General features: G+C 47.6%; 1 protein-coding gene across 3 annotated transcripts; it reads right to left on the bottom strand.

Annotated features, from left to right (window-relative positions):
- Positions 1-3,929: 3,929 nt before the first annotated feature.
- Positions 3,930-7,265, bottom strand: LOC125552529. Of its 3 annotated transcripts, none has more exons than XM_048716128.1 (2): positions 7,035-7,265; positions 3,930-4,978 (listed from the first exon to the last, which is right to left on the bottom strand). In XM_048716128.1, exon 2 carries the CDS (start codon positions 4,929-4,931, stop codon positions 4,149-4,151), a length of 783 nt encoding a protein of 260 aa, XP_048572085.1. In that variant the 5' UTR covers positions 4,932-4,978; positions 7,035-7,265; the 3' UTR covers positions 3,930-4,148. The 3 variants fall into 3 exon arrangements, with proteins under 3 accessions (XP_048572085.1, XP_048572088.1, XP_048572086.1); XM_048716131.1 differs by having other exon boundaries at positions 3,930-5,028; positions 7,035-7,256; XM_048716129.1 differs by having other exon boundaries at positions 3,930-4,970; positions 7,035-7,256.
- Positions 7,266-16,791: the final 9,526 nt, after the last annotated feature.

The following is a 16,791-nucleotide window of genomic DNA, read 5'->3' as shown; positions in this document are numbered from 1 at the left end:
TAGCATGGCCTGTGTTGTTGATTAATTAGCTAGCCAATCCCGGCTTACTTTCACAGTCTGGTGACGCCAACTCGTGGATATCCTCATACCATCCCTGCTTTCCGGTGTCACCAGCGCCAAGGTTTTCCGTCTAGTTGCACCAAGAAAAAGGTAAGGCTAAAAGGAAATTCCCTCCTTTCTTCTGGCTTTAGGATACAAAAAAAAAGCGTTGCAAATTGGCTGACCGATCTCGTGCGTGATTGGCCGCCTCGCCACCCATGCTACGCGATAGAGCCCACACACCGCTCTGGGTACTCTAGGGCAACTCCGATGCGGATCACCAAAACATACTTTAGAACGGCGGCTGGTGTTGCTGGAACGAGGGCAGCGGCAATGTTGGAACGGTGTTGGCGTTGCTGAAACTAGCCGACGCCGATGTTGGAACGGTGGGGGAGGGGGGGGGGGCGTTGCTACGATTGGTCGATACCAATGTTGGAACGACGTCTAGCGTTGCTGGAATTGGCCGACGCCATTGCTGGAACAACGACCGGTGTTGCTGGAATGAGGGCCTACATGAGTGTTGCAACCCCAGCACGGCAAATGCTGGAACCTACCGGCGGCACTATTGGGCCGGCGGCTGGTGTTGTTGGAATCGGGCGGCGGGGCTGCAACCCTAGCACAACAGTGCTGGAACAACATCTAGTGTTGGTATGAGCCGAATGGTGGTGCCGCTGCGAGCCAATGAGGTATGTGTTGATGCTGCAACCGCGAGGGGGGGGGAGGACATCCTGCTTGATGAGAGAATGTGGGGAAGGGCACCACAGCTAATGTTGGAGTGCCGCCACACCAAGAGATCCCTCTGCAGGGATGGGGCGGGGTGTAGAAGGGGAGCACATCTCTCAGGAGGAGCCTTCTGGGGAAGAGGGATTTGACGTGAGGAAGGAGATGACCGGTGAAGGATAGGGACAACTTGTGGGGCCGATCGAGCAACTGAAGCGATGCGAAGAGCGAAGCGCGAGGTGATGGATCGGTCGCTTGTGATGGTCGACCTGCGCTATCGTCGGCCTTCTGATATGTATTTAGCCAGCCTTCTTTTCTCTTCTCTATCTCTACTGCAGGTAGAACGTTTCGTCCAACCTTAAGTATGTTCCCAGCTCCCTCTCTCGGTTTTGCCCCTAATTATCCTCCAACCTTACGTACGCCCCCTCCCACCCCCCTTCTTGCTTTTGCATCGTCCCCGTTAGGAGACAAGCAATTGCCTTAACAAATCCAGGGCTAGCGGCTCCAAGCTAACAAACACGTCACAAAGACCTTTTGCGAAAAAAGCATCAGGATAATGGGGCTATTTGGATGGTAGCCAAGAGCTACCACGCCAAAAAATGGGCGTTGACTGGAAACATGGGCACTCGTTTGGATAGTGGCCAAATCTACGGAGCCTTACTAATTTTTTGGCTCGCTGTTCAGATTCCATGCCCGCGAGCTGGCGGAACGGAGGCGGCCGTTTCTCTCGCCAAAATATTGGCACGCCCTGTGTTGGTCGAGCTGGCCAGGGCGAAATCCAAACAGCCCCAATGTGACATTGGGGGTGGAGTGGGCACCAAAGCCACATTCTAGTGCCCAGTCGAGTTCACCTTGAGTTGTTGACATGATAGAGGCAAATCATACCCCTTGCACGAGGTCATCACCGAGTCCACCTTCGTATGCTCCATTGACAAAGGCGAAGCAAGGCTCGGGCATAGCTCCAGAAGCTCGGTCACGATCTATAGCACCAGAGCCACGACATAGGGATCAAGGCAGACATGGATTGGGAGTTGTCCCGAACATGAGGACGAGGGGAGAAACAACCATATAGCTCTGCTCCAGTATCCTCTACGGAGCCAACACCGACCTCACCAAGATGATGCACCATCAGAGAGGTCTGCAACATAGTCGGCCCAAAAAAAGCCTGCTCAAAGCAACCTTTACTTGCCGTAGGATGCTCCCAACACACGCCAGCAAGCCTTGCAGATGCTCAATTTGAACCACCAGAGCGGACTGTAGCACCACATCAGACGGGTGTGCCAAACCAACAGTTACGGATACATCCGACATTCAAGACCCACGATGAAGCGTCTTGGAGGGGAGCGCAGATTTGGTCACACCCTCACAAGTCACATGAAGCCAGAGCTTGACGATGCTCGGTGTTGAGGCGGGACGCAGGCGGCACAACAACGGCATGCTAAGTGAGCTGAGTGGACGCCTAGTTGCGTAGCAGATCCATAATCTTATCAGCGTGTTATATTGGCTCTTCGTGCTTTCTACGACCCAAAGCATGTGCAGCTGCATCTAAGAGCATCTTCTACAGCCGCGTCAAAAGACGCGCGCGCGGTAAACTAGATTTTTAGCACGCGAGGACGTTTTCGCGCGCTCCAACAGGGGTGAAAAACTAGCGCGCGCCAGAAACGATTGCGCGCGCGGAAAAAGGCGGCAGCTCGCGCGCTATTTTTGACGCACCGCTTTCAGCACGTCTATAAATTGCGACGCTCGCCGCGCGGCTATCCACACGCACCTCTCCCGCTTCCTCGTAGCTTCCTTTGCTTCCTCACTGCTCCAGCGCCCCGTCACCGACGCGCCACCATGCCGCGCCGCCGAGGAGCGTCGGGCTACCGCTGCGTCTGTCAGCGCCCCAACGGCTGGTACTACGCCGAGATCCGGTCCGGCGACATCTGGCTCGACCTCAGCACCTTTCCAGACTGCGCGTACGACGCCGCCTGCGCGTACGACGTGGCGGCATGGCGCCTAGACAGGCCGCGCACGCAGATGAACTTCCAGGACATGTACATGCGCCAGCAGGCGCAGGACGTCGCCCCTCCGCCTCGTCTTATCACGGACGAGGGCCGTGCGGAGCACACTCGGCGGCAGCGCCGCCTCCTCATCGCCGAGGAGGACGAGCGAGGCATGGCGGAATGGCACCGGCGCCATCCGGAGAACGTCGCCAACGAGCAAGCCTACTGGGCAGAGAGGACAGCAAAGCGCCGCGCGGATCGGTTGGAGAGGCGTCGGCGGAAGGCCCTGGCGCTATCGCAGTGCGATATCGTTGAAAATGATGGGCAGTCGATCTTTTCGGCTAATGATCCTCGTTGGGACGACATGTGGCTCGATATCTCGAACCAGACCAACGAGGATGATGATGATGACGACGTCTGAGAATAGGTTGTAGTTGCACTATCTAGTAGTTTTTTTTATGTCGTTGCACCATAGTTTTATCTATGTATACTATGGAACTATGTAAAATATATATGTATCGTTTTTATCTATGAATTTTATTTAGTATCGTTTTTATTTAAAAATATCTACGCAATGTTTATGCGATACGCGCTGCATTTTAACGCGGCTGCTGGAGCTACGCGCGTGCGCTAAATTTTAACACGGCTGCTGAAGCCAGCGCTGCCCGCCACGCTTTTACAGACGATAGACACGCTGCAAACTACTTTTTAGCGCGTCGCGCTCTGTTGGAGATGCTTAAAAAAGACATGCGGAGCGGCCGGACCGCACACGCTGGAGCATGGCTGACGGAATCTCAATTTGATGTAGGCCTTCTCCGCAACAGACTGGTCGAAAGCGAGAATGTTCGTCAGGGCCAAGGACCGTGGCCAACATGCTCATCTGCCACAAGTGTATAAAGCGTTAGTTAACTTGATGAACAGCAATGCCGACTCCATGTTTGGTTGGCAAGTCCGAGAAGGCAGACGTCTACAGAACCGCATTTCGACATGCAAAAGCCATGTCCCGAAGCAAAGAATCAGTACCAAAATGTAAGCAACTGTATGAGAACATTGCAACGCAAGCATTCCCGAAAGAGCGGCAAAACATGGTACTCCCTCTAGTAGAGCAGCGACAATAAATATGGATAGGAGGGAATACAACACCTGACCACAACAAAAGGAAAATTACAAAGATTGGGGCACTCATGAACAAGAACAGCATTTCAATGAGCAGACAGTTACAGCAAACCACAGCCTCTAAAGGCCAGAGCAGAAGAGGTAAAAATAAAACAAGGAACAGAAAAGGGCTATCTATACAGAGGACATAACAGCAAAGTGGCGCCACGGATGGAAATAGATATCCAAGCTTTGTTTTCACCTTCACAAAGCTATATAAACTGTACTTACATTTCAGAACAGCACGGCTCAAGTGAATATCTCTCTCACGAGCCAGTCCAAGGTGGGATAAGCAAAGTAGAGGATCAGAAACGACGGCAGCGCAAACAAAAACGTGACAAGGACGTACAGGAGCAGAACCGCGGCGCTGGCAGGGACGGCGTAGAGAACTATGAGGAGGAACATTATCACGAGCGGGAACTTGGCCGTCAGCTGCACGAAGCACACCATAAGCTTTTGGAGAGACACGCTGGCAGTGTTGGAGGTGTTGGCAGTGGCATTTCTATCTCTGGCAGAAAAGGAGGTCTCTGCTCGTGCCGTAGGGGTTCTTCGGTGGTGTTGACTGGAACTGGTGCCGCCACTGGAGGGACATACTGATTGGCGCTCTTCATGACCAGAGGAATGGAACTTTGCTCTGTCACCATTCATGCTCTCAACCATCCACAGCAGAAAGTAGTTCTTACGTGGGAACTTGAGGTTGCCCTTGTACACCAGCCGGAAAGATAATAGGTTGCACCAAGGACACGAGACAAAGAGAGGCAGCTGGATAGGAAGGGTTGGGAACTTGACAACAGCCCACTGAAGACCTAAGATGCAGTTCTTGCACATTGTGTGACCACACCACAAGACATAAGGAACGTTCTCTACGATGTTGAAGGATTCACAGCAAATTGGGCATTCAAGGCCTTCTTCTCGACTTGCACATGAAGAACCATCGTCATCAGAGCAATCATGATTGGATAAGCTGCCTTTTGATGGTTGTACCTTTTTCTTTATGCTTCCAGCTATGGCATTTGATGCAAAACTCCACATGTTGAGTGAGGAAGAGCTGGTACACTATGTTTTGTGCATCTGCAGTCCTGATGTACAGCAAAAAATCAGAATGCCTCACAAGCGAATAATACCATACCTACATAGAGGGAATGCCAATTTCTCCAGTAAAACTGACCACAAGTATTTATGTTGAGCAAAAAGTGAAATGCTCTCATAAATGAAATAAAGCCAGCAGTCCATAAAAAATCAAGTAAACAACCAATTGACAAGACAGGCAATGAGTCATATTAACTACATAATCATGTTTATTTTTTAGAACAATGATACAGTTTCCCTGTGCATTAGCTATTTCAGAAACCACATAACAAACACAGAAATGCTGAGAGTGCCAAGTGATATTACTGACTGCATACGTATCTACTTTAGTCGAGGAGGGATTAATAATGTGTGGCCTAGTTGATTAGGTGGCGATTTTCTCAGTCGGCTTTGTAGCTACCCTGAGTAAGTACTCCCTCCGTTCGGAATTACTCGTCTCGGAAATGGATGTATCTAGAACTAAAATACGTCTAGATACATCCATTTTTGTGACAAGTAATTCCGAACGGAGGGAGTACTTAATTTGTACAGATTTTTCAGTACATATAGCACTTCTCTAATAAAAAAAACTAATAAATAAATTGACAATAACCGTGGTATCTAAAGAAGGTGAGAAACTCGGCAAGCAGGAATTCATCCGTGAAAGTTATTGTAAACATTTTTACTGCTGGAAACTTATCGGGAAGGAGCATCATTCACTAGTTTTAGATAAGAACTGTTTAGATAAACTACATGTGTGCTATCACATTAGACCTGCAGTGCTTTTCAAAACAGTTAATTATCCCTACCGTAACAGATAAACTAGAAGAAATTACTCTAGTTACAAAATCGTGGTAAAATAACTAAATTATCACGACATTGTTTTAATCCGCTCAGTAAAGTCTACAGAGGACTAGCAGCACATTAAGGACTCTTTTGGATCCTAGGCAAGAATAGTTATAGCCTTGCCGGGCAAGGCTAGGTGTTTGGAACTGTTCAAATATCTTAGTTTTTGTGGGCCAGCTAGCTTGGGTGGGCTACAAAAACCTTGCTAGATCAGGAAAGCCAAATCGGCTCGCTTCCGATGGCAAACTTTTCGCAAAGAAAAACCAATGACCCACTCCTCACAACAGTTTCACAGGGCAAGGCTGGTAAGCAAAAGAACCAACGCAAAAGCTGGCTAGCTGAGCTATTGCCCAACTAAGCATCTCTAAATAGAACTATGGGAGGATCAAACAAATCCTACAAATTCTACACATGGCTTACTCATCATTTAATAGTTGCAATAAGAAGAATGCTTAGTGGTCAAAAGAAAACATTGCTTCTTCTGAACATAAATTACAAAACGTAGGACCACCAAGTCTAGTTCAGCCCTACATGATTTATATGAAAGCAATAGCAGGTTCTGAGTTGATGCCAATACACCCAATTTGAGCTATTTAATTGTATCACAATAAACTAGGCAATTATTAAGCAAAGATATGATTTCTTGTTTTTAACCAACTTGAGAAAATAAAATAGCCATTCGCATCATGACAGGTTCACAATCATACGGTATCCAGAGCCTAATAAAGCCTATGACTCCTCAAACAGGTTCAGTCAGAGATAGTTTCTAGCAAACTCGACTAAGCCCTGCTTAGATAATCGAGTCTATATGTGCCCTACCTTCTAGAAAATGTCATCAGACCCAAAAATCCTAAGCAGGTACCAGTCACGCAATTCCCATGGAATTACAACATTATCCGGCCTACTGGTCACTCCTCAGCTTCAGGCTACAAACCATATGTCTCTATCATCGTGCAAGTCACAAAGATTTCACTAACCATCGTTTAATATATACTTTTTCCCAATCTGACATTTCGTGCCTACAAACAGCCATGAAAATCCCCAAATCGGCGAGGTCTCCACCCCAAGCGCCCTACGGTAAAAGGAGGACCAAAAGCCACGGCCCAACCACGCATCTGGTCACGAGAGACTCCGTAACATCACGAACGCGCGGGCAGGAGCCGGAAACGAATCGGGACAAATCGCTGGGGGGATTAGGGGCAGAGGGGGTCGGCAGCTCACCAACGAGGTCCCGGATCTCTGTCGGCGCGGCGCAGGGGCGGGCGGGGGACTCCGCGGGAGATCGGTTGTGGTGTGCTAGAAGACGGTCATCCCGGCGGCGGCCGCCGCGTCGAGAGGGTCGCGGCAGAGGGGGGGGTAGCGGTCGGGTGGAGACGATGCGAGAGGGGTGGGGGAGGAAGATGACCGTCCCACCTGTTGTTGATTTCGGTTTCTTTCTCCCGTACGTTCGTGCGACTCGCTCGGGCGCAGTATATCTGGACCGCTCGTTTTCCTTTGGATGGCTCGGATGACGCCACTTTTTCCTCTGTTGTTATCTATCTTGGTTTGCTCTGGGAAAACTTAGTGATCAGATGAGAATAAGTAAAGATAAGTATGGCGAGCTGTCCAAAGGCATGATCATTGGCGGTGCACCCATGCTGTAGATACATCTCGTTTTCTTCGAGAAGGAAAAAAGAAGATATGCCGCGTCATGCCTTTTGCTCTTGACAAAAAGTCCCAATCCAAATCATGTAACAACAAATTGGCAGTTGGTTTATGAAGGCTCTGGTGTGGTACTGAGTTGTTAGGACATCTCTAGTCGATCTTAAAGAATGGCGAAGTAAACCGTCGAGTAACATTATTGGAGTGAATTTACTCCCAAAGTTTTGGTTGAACCTAGCCGAACTTCTAAGTTTAGTCGAGTATAAAACGAATTCGAGCAAACAAACACAAGGTCGATTCAAACAAGTACTTATTGAACATACTAGCCGAAGTTCGGCGCCGATTCAAAATCTATATCAGTTTTGCTAAAGGACATATTGATGTGCTATAAGTTTTACATATCTAAATCCTAGCTACTACCCCTCTCTCAGTTTATAGGGCGTGCGCGTGCCCCTAAGTCGTCAATTTGACCAACCTAATACAAGTCATATATTACAAAAAATATATACTAATATAAACTTCAGATGTTCTATTTTCAAACTGTATAATTTTGTGTTATATAGTTTATATTAAGGTGATAAAATTGGCAATCTAGGTGTACGCGTAGGACTTGTAAACTGAAACGGATGTAGTATATCATTGGTTTTACACTAAGATTTGTGCAATATTCTTTTTGTCTTTTTTTCTTTTTCTTTCTAATTTGATTGAGGACTTAGATGTGCAATAATTATGGCACATCTAGATGTGCCCTAAACAGACCTGACAGACCTATACTAATAAAGTGAATAGTGCTTCTGCCCATCTGTCGATAATTTTACAGAAACCCCCTGTAGTTCTCGATATTCCACCTCGATCCTTCCCGCGGCGTACTCCGTGTATAGGCGGTGCTCCGCCTTGGTTTGGGTAGCACCGGTAGAGCTCCCCCATGTACGCCTCACCGTCAGCCTCGGGCGCGTGTCGCTCGCGGGCTTCTCTGTCCTCCCGGCGCTCACGGGCATTGGCCACACGCTGGTCCAACGGTGGCTCCGGAGGCGGCAGATAGCCGTCAGAGAAGTTTCGGCGGCCGATGACGCCATACAAGTGCATTGACTTGATGTCGTATGCACTCGCCGCAGCTTTCTCCGAGTGAAAATTGTCGAACCAGTGGGTTTTCCTGGTGTCTCGGTCGGTAGTTTGGCCTCGGCACGACGCGAGAGGAGGAGGAGGTACGGGAAGATTAGGCGACGTCGGCGCGGGAGAAGGCGGCCGTGCGGGGTCTATCCACCGGGCAGGCGCTGCAGATGGGTGACAGCGAGCGACGCCGGCCGGATCCAACCATGGAAGGAGACACACGGGGGTGGATTTGGGCGGTCGGACGATGGAGAGAGTGTTGGGTGCGATTTATTGGGCGGACGAGCGAGCGGATATTTTTACTCCTCGGCCGCCGCGAGGAGTAAATTTTTTACTCCCTTATATGATTTAAGAGTTCGGCTATGTCCCGGTTAGAGGAGTAAACCAGATATTTACTCCTCTAAGCGGTTTTAGGGGATCGGCTAAAGATGCCCTTTGTTAAACCTATGAAGTCAGCTTCTCAGGTACCATCCATATGCAATCCATTGTCGCTTGTGCTCACAATCACGTGGAGGTGGGCACTGACTGGTTGCGCCACTGCTAGAACTAATTGTTGCCTGCCTTTCCCGACGCCTGCAACTCTGCCAGTCGTGGCACCGCCACCACCTCCCTCTGCTGCATTCGGCCACCGCTACTCCTTCCGTCATCGACAACCACGTCGTCCTCACCGCTGTTGCCACTCCTTCCTCTGCTCGCCGTCGAATGTTGTCGGTAGGTCGAGCTTCGCCGTTGTGTTTATTGCACACGAGAGTGGGAGAGAGAAAGGTGGGGGTACATATGTTAGTCTAAGTATAGGGGGTATATTGGGGATCTGCTGCAACAACACTTTAAACCCAATAAGCAATTATAAAGGAAGATTTTTTGAAAAGTTGTTAGTGCTGCAACAACGCTTTAAAACCAACACTGGTAGAAAAAGGGCCTGTTGTCCCGGTTTGTAAGGGCCTTTTGTCCCGGTTCCTGAACCGGGACTAAAGGGTCGGTACTAATGCCCTGCCCCTTTAGTCCCGGTTCAATCCAGAACCGGGACTGATGGGCCTCCATGTGGCCTGTTGCGCGGAGCCCAGGCAGGAGACCCTTTGGTCCCGGTTGGTGGCACCAACCGGGACCAATAGGCATCCACGCGTCAGCATTTCTGTGGCTGGGGTTTTTGTTTTTTTTTGAAAGGGGGGGAGGGTTGGGGGTTTTGGGGGGTTAATTTAGGTGTTTCATATATTGTGTTAGCTAGCTATAATTAATAGAGAGAAATGTCCTCTCTTATGTCCGTGCTTGGTCGACGCTACGTACTATACATACGTATAGAGAGGATTAGACACGCTAGCTAGCTAGTAAGCAAACGAAGGAAACAGAAGATCGTCATGAATATATATGCATATAGAGAGAAGTGATATCGACCACCTCTCCTTCTCCGAGAGATTGGTCGAACAACAAGTTCTCGTATATCTATCCGACACTACCGGCTACATATATACAATAATTATCTCTTACAAATATAATCATACGGACTCATGGTCCACATAGTATTCTCCGTCTTCAGCGATCACGTGGTCAAGATAGAATGCCGCCAATTCCTCTTGAATTGCTCGCATGCGAGCTGGTGCTAGGAGTTCATCCCGCTTCCGAAACATCTAATTTGAAGAAGGGGGTCAATACATATATATATATATATGAATGGATGAAACTCAACACAAATGATGGTAATAAAATAAAATTGTGAATGTTGTTATTTACGTACTTCATATTGTTCGTCAGTGTATCCCCGCTCACAGGTCGTGTGGCAGATGGACTCGCAAACGTAGCATCCACAGAAATCATTTCCTTTTTCCTGCCACAACCACTTTACAAGAAATAGAGGTCAATCAAACTGATAAGCAAGAATGCCAAATCAATAGGAGATGCACGGAACATGCTACTATAGTATTTACTTTCGGGTGTCTAAATTGCAGCTTCTTCGGGAGTCCTGGAGCTTTTTTGGAGAATTTTTTCCAAACCCTGCCAGACAAAAAAAACAATTACTTGATATATCAGGAAATGAACAAAGTTGCTGATATGGTGGATAATGATCGATTTAACTTACTTCTCGAGCATTTGAGTCATGTCCGCATAGTCCTGGGGATCTTTTCGTTTTGAGTCTAAGACAGTTACTAGTCCCTGCTCAAGCTTAATCTCTAGGAGAATATAGTGGTAACTGCACACACATGCATAACTCATCAATTACATTACTATAACCTTGACTAACATATATATAAGGGAAACCGAATACGCACAAGACAATAACACTCACTTGAAGTTGTAAGGAAAGAGTATTATATCTTTGTTTTCATTTATTACCAATGATCGTAGCAGGTTGGCCTCGGTATCTGCGGCATGAAATTTAACCTGAGTTGCATCTATGAGATATGTGTTAATGAACCCAATATCACCGACTTGTCTTTTCTTCAATTCGGCGATCTTCAATCTGCATAATATAGTGAGGATGATTATAAATACATGCAATGAAAGAGCTGAGCTATATAGAGAGACTCAATGATAGAAGTAGTATTACTTACAGACAGTAGCAGGTGACCGTTGTTTTATCGAGGGCCAATTGATTGAAAAACTGAAAGAACTCTTCAAATGGAACAGGCAACAGTTCAATTCCAACGAGGTCATGCTCCTTTTTAACTTTCACATACAAAGTACTCCTCCCCCCAGAGTCTCTGCAGATTTTCAAGTACCAATCATGCAATCTTCGCATCATCGTTGATAGAGATCTTTCATCTTTGATGAGAGGCTTCCCGTACTCGTATCTTTGTATCTGCACCTCCATGGGTTCATAATGTACATCGTCGGGCAGGTAATCGGCAAGATTGCTATAACCGGGCACCATCCTCGGATCATTAGCGACGTTGTCGCTAGGCACCTTGAGCGGGGGGCACGATTGCTTCGCTTGTTCGCCGAGCTGGGCAATTTGTTTCCCAGCTCGTCGTTCTTTCAGCCTTTGATCACTGACAGTACTTCCCAACCGCTCCGCTTCGGCAAATTCCTTTCCAATAATGCGCTCATAGTTTCCTTTCGGCGGAGACTTGGGTGGTTTTGTCAGGGCAGCCAGAGTGCGCTTCGCTTTCACCGGATCTACCTTCTCCTCTGGAGGTGGATGTCTCTTTGCTTTCAACCCTTGAAACCAGTCATCCACTTCGGTTCACGCGATCTTCGCGTTCTCCTCCAGGGTCCTCTCGTATGGTAACTTCTCTGGAGTCTTCAGAGAAGGACCAAATCTGTATGTCCTTCCACCTCTGGCTGTACTACTAGACGCCGGCCGAGCAGACGGAGCGGCTGTCTTCTTTACTTGCTTACGAGGCGGAGGAGAAGGACTACGACGCGCCGGAGCAGCCGGAGCGGCGGCAGGTCTCTTCCGCCCTTGCTGACGAGGCGAAGAAGGAGGAGGCTGGCTGCTCGGGCGCGTCGGCGCAGGCGAAGAAGGAGGCGGAGTGCCGCCACGCGCCGGAGAAGGAGCCGGTCGAGTGCCCTGATCGTCACTCGCCGGAGGAGGAGGCGGTGGAGGAGGCGGAGTGCCCTGACTCGCCGGAGGAGGAGGCGGTGGAGGAGGCGGAGTGCCCTGACTCGCCGGAGGAGGAGGCGGTGGAGGAGGCGGAGTGCCCTGACTTGCCGGAGGAGGAGGAGGAGGCGGAGGCGTCCAGTTCGAAAGGTTGATGAGCTCCTTCCGCCATAGGCATGGAGTCTTCAGAGCAGACCCTAGCCTAGTCTCCCCTTCACCGGTAGGGTGGTCAAGCTGGAGGTCCTCAAATCCCTCCGTTATTTCATCCACCATCACCCTAGCATATCCTTCTGGAATCGGCTGGCAGTGAAAAGTTGCGCCGGGTTCAGTAGGATAAACAGAGCCAACAGCCGCCTTGACCTTCAACTTTATCCATTGCGTCATAAGGTGGCAATTTTGAGACTCCGTGATAGCATCCACGGGATAGCTGGCAGGAGCCGTCAAGGCATGCTCCGGCTGAAGCAGCTCGGTGGAAGCCACGCTGCTTCTCCGCTGAGATGGCGGGGTAACTTCGGGGGAAGCTTCGGCAGTACGTTTGCTGCGATTTGCTTCTCGTTCCTCTATCGCTTGTACCCTTGCTTGCAGCACCTGCATTTGGGTCTGCTGCAATTTTTTCCTCCTCTCCTAGGATTTGTAACCGCCTGCGTCCGGAAACCCAACCTTCCACGGAATGGAGCCTGGCGTGCCTCGTGTCCGTCCAGGGTGCTCAGGATTCCCGAGGGCCATTGTGAGCTCGTCGTTCTCTCTATTTGGAAAGAACGTCCCTTGCTGCGCTGCTTCGATATACTGCTGAAGCTTCCTAACTGGTATGTCCATTTGATCGTTCTTCCAAATGCACTTCCCTGTTACAGGGTCCAAGGTTCCGCCAGCCTCGAAGAACCAAGTCCGGCAACGGTCTGGCCAGTTAATTGTCTCTGGTTCGATCCCTTTATCAACCAGATCATTCTTAGTCTTGGCCCACTTAGGCCGGGCTACGAGGTAGCCACCTGACCCCGTGCGATGGTGATGCTTCTTCTTCGCAACATTTTGCTTGTTTGTCGCCGACATCTTCTTACTCTTTTCCGATGTCTTGTGGGCCACAAATGCGGGCCAGTGATCTCTGATCTTCTCATATCTGCCCTTGAATTCTTGTGTCTCTTTATTTTCGACAAACTTATTCAGCTCTTTCTTCCACCTCCTGAATAGTTCTGCCATCCTCTTAAGAGCAAAAGACTTGATTAATTGCTCTTTAACTGGCTTCTCTGGATCATCCTCTGGCGGTAGGGTGAAATTTGACTTCAGCTCAGTCCAAAGATCATTTTTCTGCATATCATTGACATAAGACACCTCAGGGTCTTCTGTAGCCGGCTTTAACCATTGCTGGATGCTGATTGGGATCTTGTCCCTAACCAAAACCATGCACTGAGCAACAAATGCGCTCTTTGTCCGGAGGGGTTCAATCGGTTGGCCGTCGGGCGCGATTGCTATGATCTCAAACTTTTCATCCGAGCTCAACTTTTTCTTCGGGCCTCGTCTCTTTACCGAAGTTGTGCTCGATCCGGAGGGCTAGAAAAAAGAACAAAGACTTAATTAATATGTGGACATACCAAAACAATGAATGCATCAATTAGCTAGTCAACAGAAGCTTAACTAATATATATACCTGGCCGGACTCGGTTCGGTCACTGGAGACGTCATCACGGTCTCCTTCTTGCACCGACATTGGGTCACTGGAGCCATCCTCACGGTCTCCTTATTGCACCGGCATTAGGTCACCGGAGCCATCATAATCATAGCCAACTGCTTCCAGACCATCGAAGTCGTTGAGAAACAACGAGAAGATGGCATCACTTCCTCGTGCGATTATGTCCCCCAACAACTCTTCTTGTACTTCGTCTCGGGCGGTGTCCATAGTTCTACAAATATTTACAACATGGCAATTATTATTCAAACATGACAGATGGATATATTACTGGCAAACGTAGAACTAATATTAATTAGTGGCCTCGACGCTGCTTCTCTAGGGTTTGGGGTGGCCTCGACAATGCTTTAAGGATAAAAAAAGAAGAGGAAGAAGAAGAAAAAAAGAGGAAGAAGAAGAAAAAAGAGGATAAATAGCAAGTATCGTGGGTCAGGGTCGCCGAACGGTAGAGGAAACCCTAAATAGCAAGTATCGTGGGTGTGAGATACATGTGGCCGTCGGTGTCGGACACTACATCCACGTCCCACAAGTGACGTGGGCGTCGAAGCCCGCGCCACTTGTGGGACGTGGATGTAGTGTCCGACACCAACGGTACATGTATCTCACACCGACGATTCTTTCTATTTAGGGTTTCTCCTCTACCGCTCGGCGACCCTCGACGACCCTCGTTCCCGATAAAATAAAAAGGAAGAAGAAGAAAAAAAAGAGGAGAAGAAAGAATAGAGAAGAAGAACTCCTCTATTCTTTCTTCTCCTATTTTTTTTCTTCTTCCTCTTATTTTTTATCCTCTTCTTCCTCTCATGTTCGACGACTCTCGACCCCTCGGCGACCCTAGACCCCCTCTCGACCCCCTCATGTCGAAGTTATCGGGTAGGGGGTATATCGACAACGACATACCCGATACATACATACATACATACATACATATCACATGCATCCATACATATATGAACAAAATTAATATCTACTAATTAACAACTTAAATAAAAAAACTAATACATATAGGAAGAAGAAGAAAAAAGAAGAGAAAAAAGAATAGAGGAGAAGATCTCCTCTATTGTTTCTTCTCCTCTTTTTTTTCTTCTTCCTCTTCTTTTTTTATCCTTTTCTTCCTCTCATGTTCGACAACCCCCTCTCGACCCCCTCTCGACCATCGACCCCCTCTCGACCCTCATATATAAAACATTTTCTTCCTTCTATTCCTTCTTCCTAAATATATAAAACTTTTTTTAAAATGAAACTAACCTAAAATGTACTAAATCAGAGAACATATATAGATAAAAAATTTCTAATTAAAAATCTAACTTTTGCATATATGTATTTTTAAAACATCATTACAATTGAAAAAATACATACATACATACAAAAAACATGTAAAAAATACATATATGAACATACATCAAAAAATACGTATATCTAAAAAATACATAGATACACATATATATGAAAATCTAAAAACATGTAAAAAATAGCATGTATAATAAAAAAATCCACGGCGGCGGCGGGGGCGGCAGACGTGCGGTGCTCACAGAGGCGGCGATGTTCGGGGCAGGGGACGGCGGCACAGTGATGGCGACGGGGCAGGGGCGGCGCGCATCGGGGCAGGGGACGACGGCGCGCGGCGACGGTGTCGGGGGAGGGCGCGGGCGACGGCGTCGGGCGAGGGCGCGGGCGACGGCGTCGGGCGAGGGCGCGGGCGACGGCGACGGCTGGGGCGGCGGGCGGCGTTAGGGCAGCCTGGCGGCATCGATGTGCTCGGCGTCGTTGGGGGGCAACTGCGAGGGAAATGTGAAATTTTCCTAAGTGCTGGCTTATATAGCAAAGGCATTGGTCACGGTTCGTGGCACAAACCGTGACCAATGCCCCCCTTTAGTCCCGGTTGGTGCCACCAACCGAGACCAAAGGCCTCTTTTCAGCAGCCCAAAGGGCGGGAAGCGGCATCCTTTGGTCTCGGTTGGTGGGACCAACCGGGACTAAAGGGGGGCATTGGTCACGGTTCATGTCACAAACCGTGACCAATGGCCCCCTTTAGTCCCGGTTGGTGCCACCAACCGGGACCAAAGGCCTTGTGCGGCTGCTGCGTCGAAAGTTTAGTCCCACCTTGCTAGTTGAGAGGGGTACGCAGTGGTTTATAAGCCCCACTGCCGCACCCCTGTCAAGCTTCTCTCCATTGCAGGCTTACGGGCCTAATTGTCACTGCTATGCCTGTGGGCCTACTGGGCCTCCTGCGAGCCTGAATCCTGGCCCTTTGATGGGTTTCTAGTCGTATTCAGACCATGGGGGCCCAGTAGATGGCATTTTTTTTGTTTTTTTGTTGCTTTATTTATTTTATTTTATTTTGTTTTTTGCTTTATTTTTTAATTCTTTATGCTTTTAGTTTTAGAAAAATTATAAACTTTTTGTTAATGCCATTAGTTTTCAAATTTGAAAACACTTTTTTTTGTTTTCTTTGTTGCTTTATTTATTTTATTTTGTTTCTACTTACAACAAAATACTTATTGTTGCTATTTTTTTCCAGTTTTTTTGTTTTGTTTTCTGCATTATTTATTTTCTTTTGTTTTTGCTTTATTTTTTTATTCTTTTTGCTTTTAGTTTTAGAAAAATTATAAACTTTCTGTTAGTGCCATTTTATTTTGTGATTAACTTTACTATAAAATAGTTTTTTTCCTGTTTTTTGATTTTTTGCATTATTTATTTTATTTTGTTTTTTGCTTTAATTCTGTTTGCTTTTAGGTTAGCAAAATTATAAACTTTCTGTTAGTGCCATTAGTTTTAGAAAAATTATAAACTTTCTGTTAGTGCCATTAGTTTTCAAATTTGAATAGTTAAAATTTGAATTCTTTGAAAATTGTTTGAATCACAAGTTTGTGATTAACTTACTAAAAAATGAGAATAGACGCGTTTATAGAGAAAATTCAACCTAAATTCCTAGTAAATTTCTATGAATTTCAGAGAAATTCATTATGAATTTAGGTTAAACTTTTCTCTATTAGGGTATCTATTTTCACTTT

Source organism: Triticum urartu, chromosome 4, assembly GCF_003073215.2.
Source record: "Triticum urartu cultivar G1812 chromosome 4, Tu2.1, whole genome shotgun sequence".
NCBI lineage: Eukaryota > Viridiplantae > Streptophyta > Magnoliopsida > Poales > Poaceae > Triticum > Triticum urartu.
The sequence above is the reverse complement of the archived record's forward strand: the minus strand, read 5'-3'. Positions and strand labels throughout refer to the sequence as shown.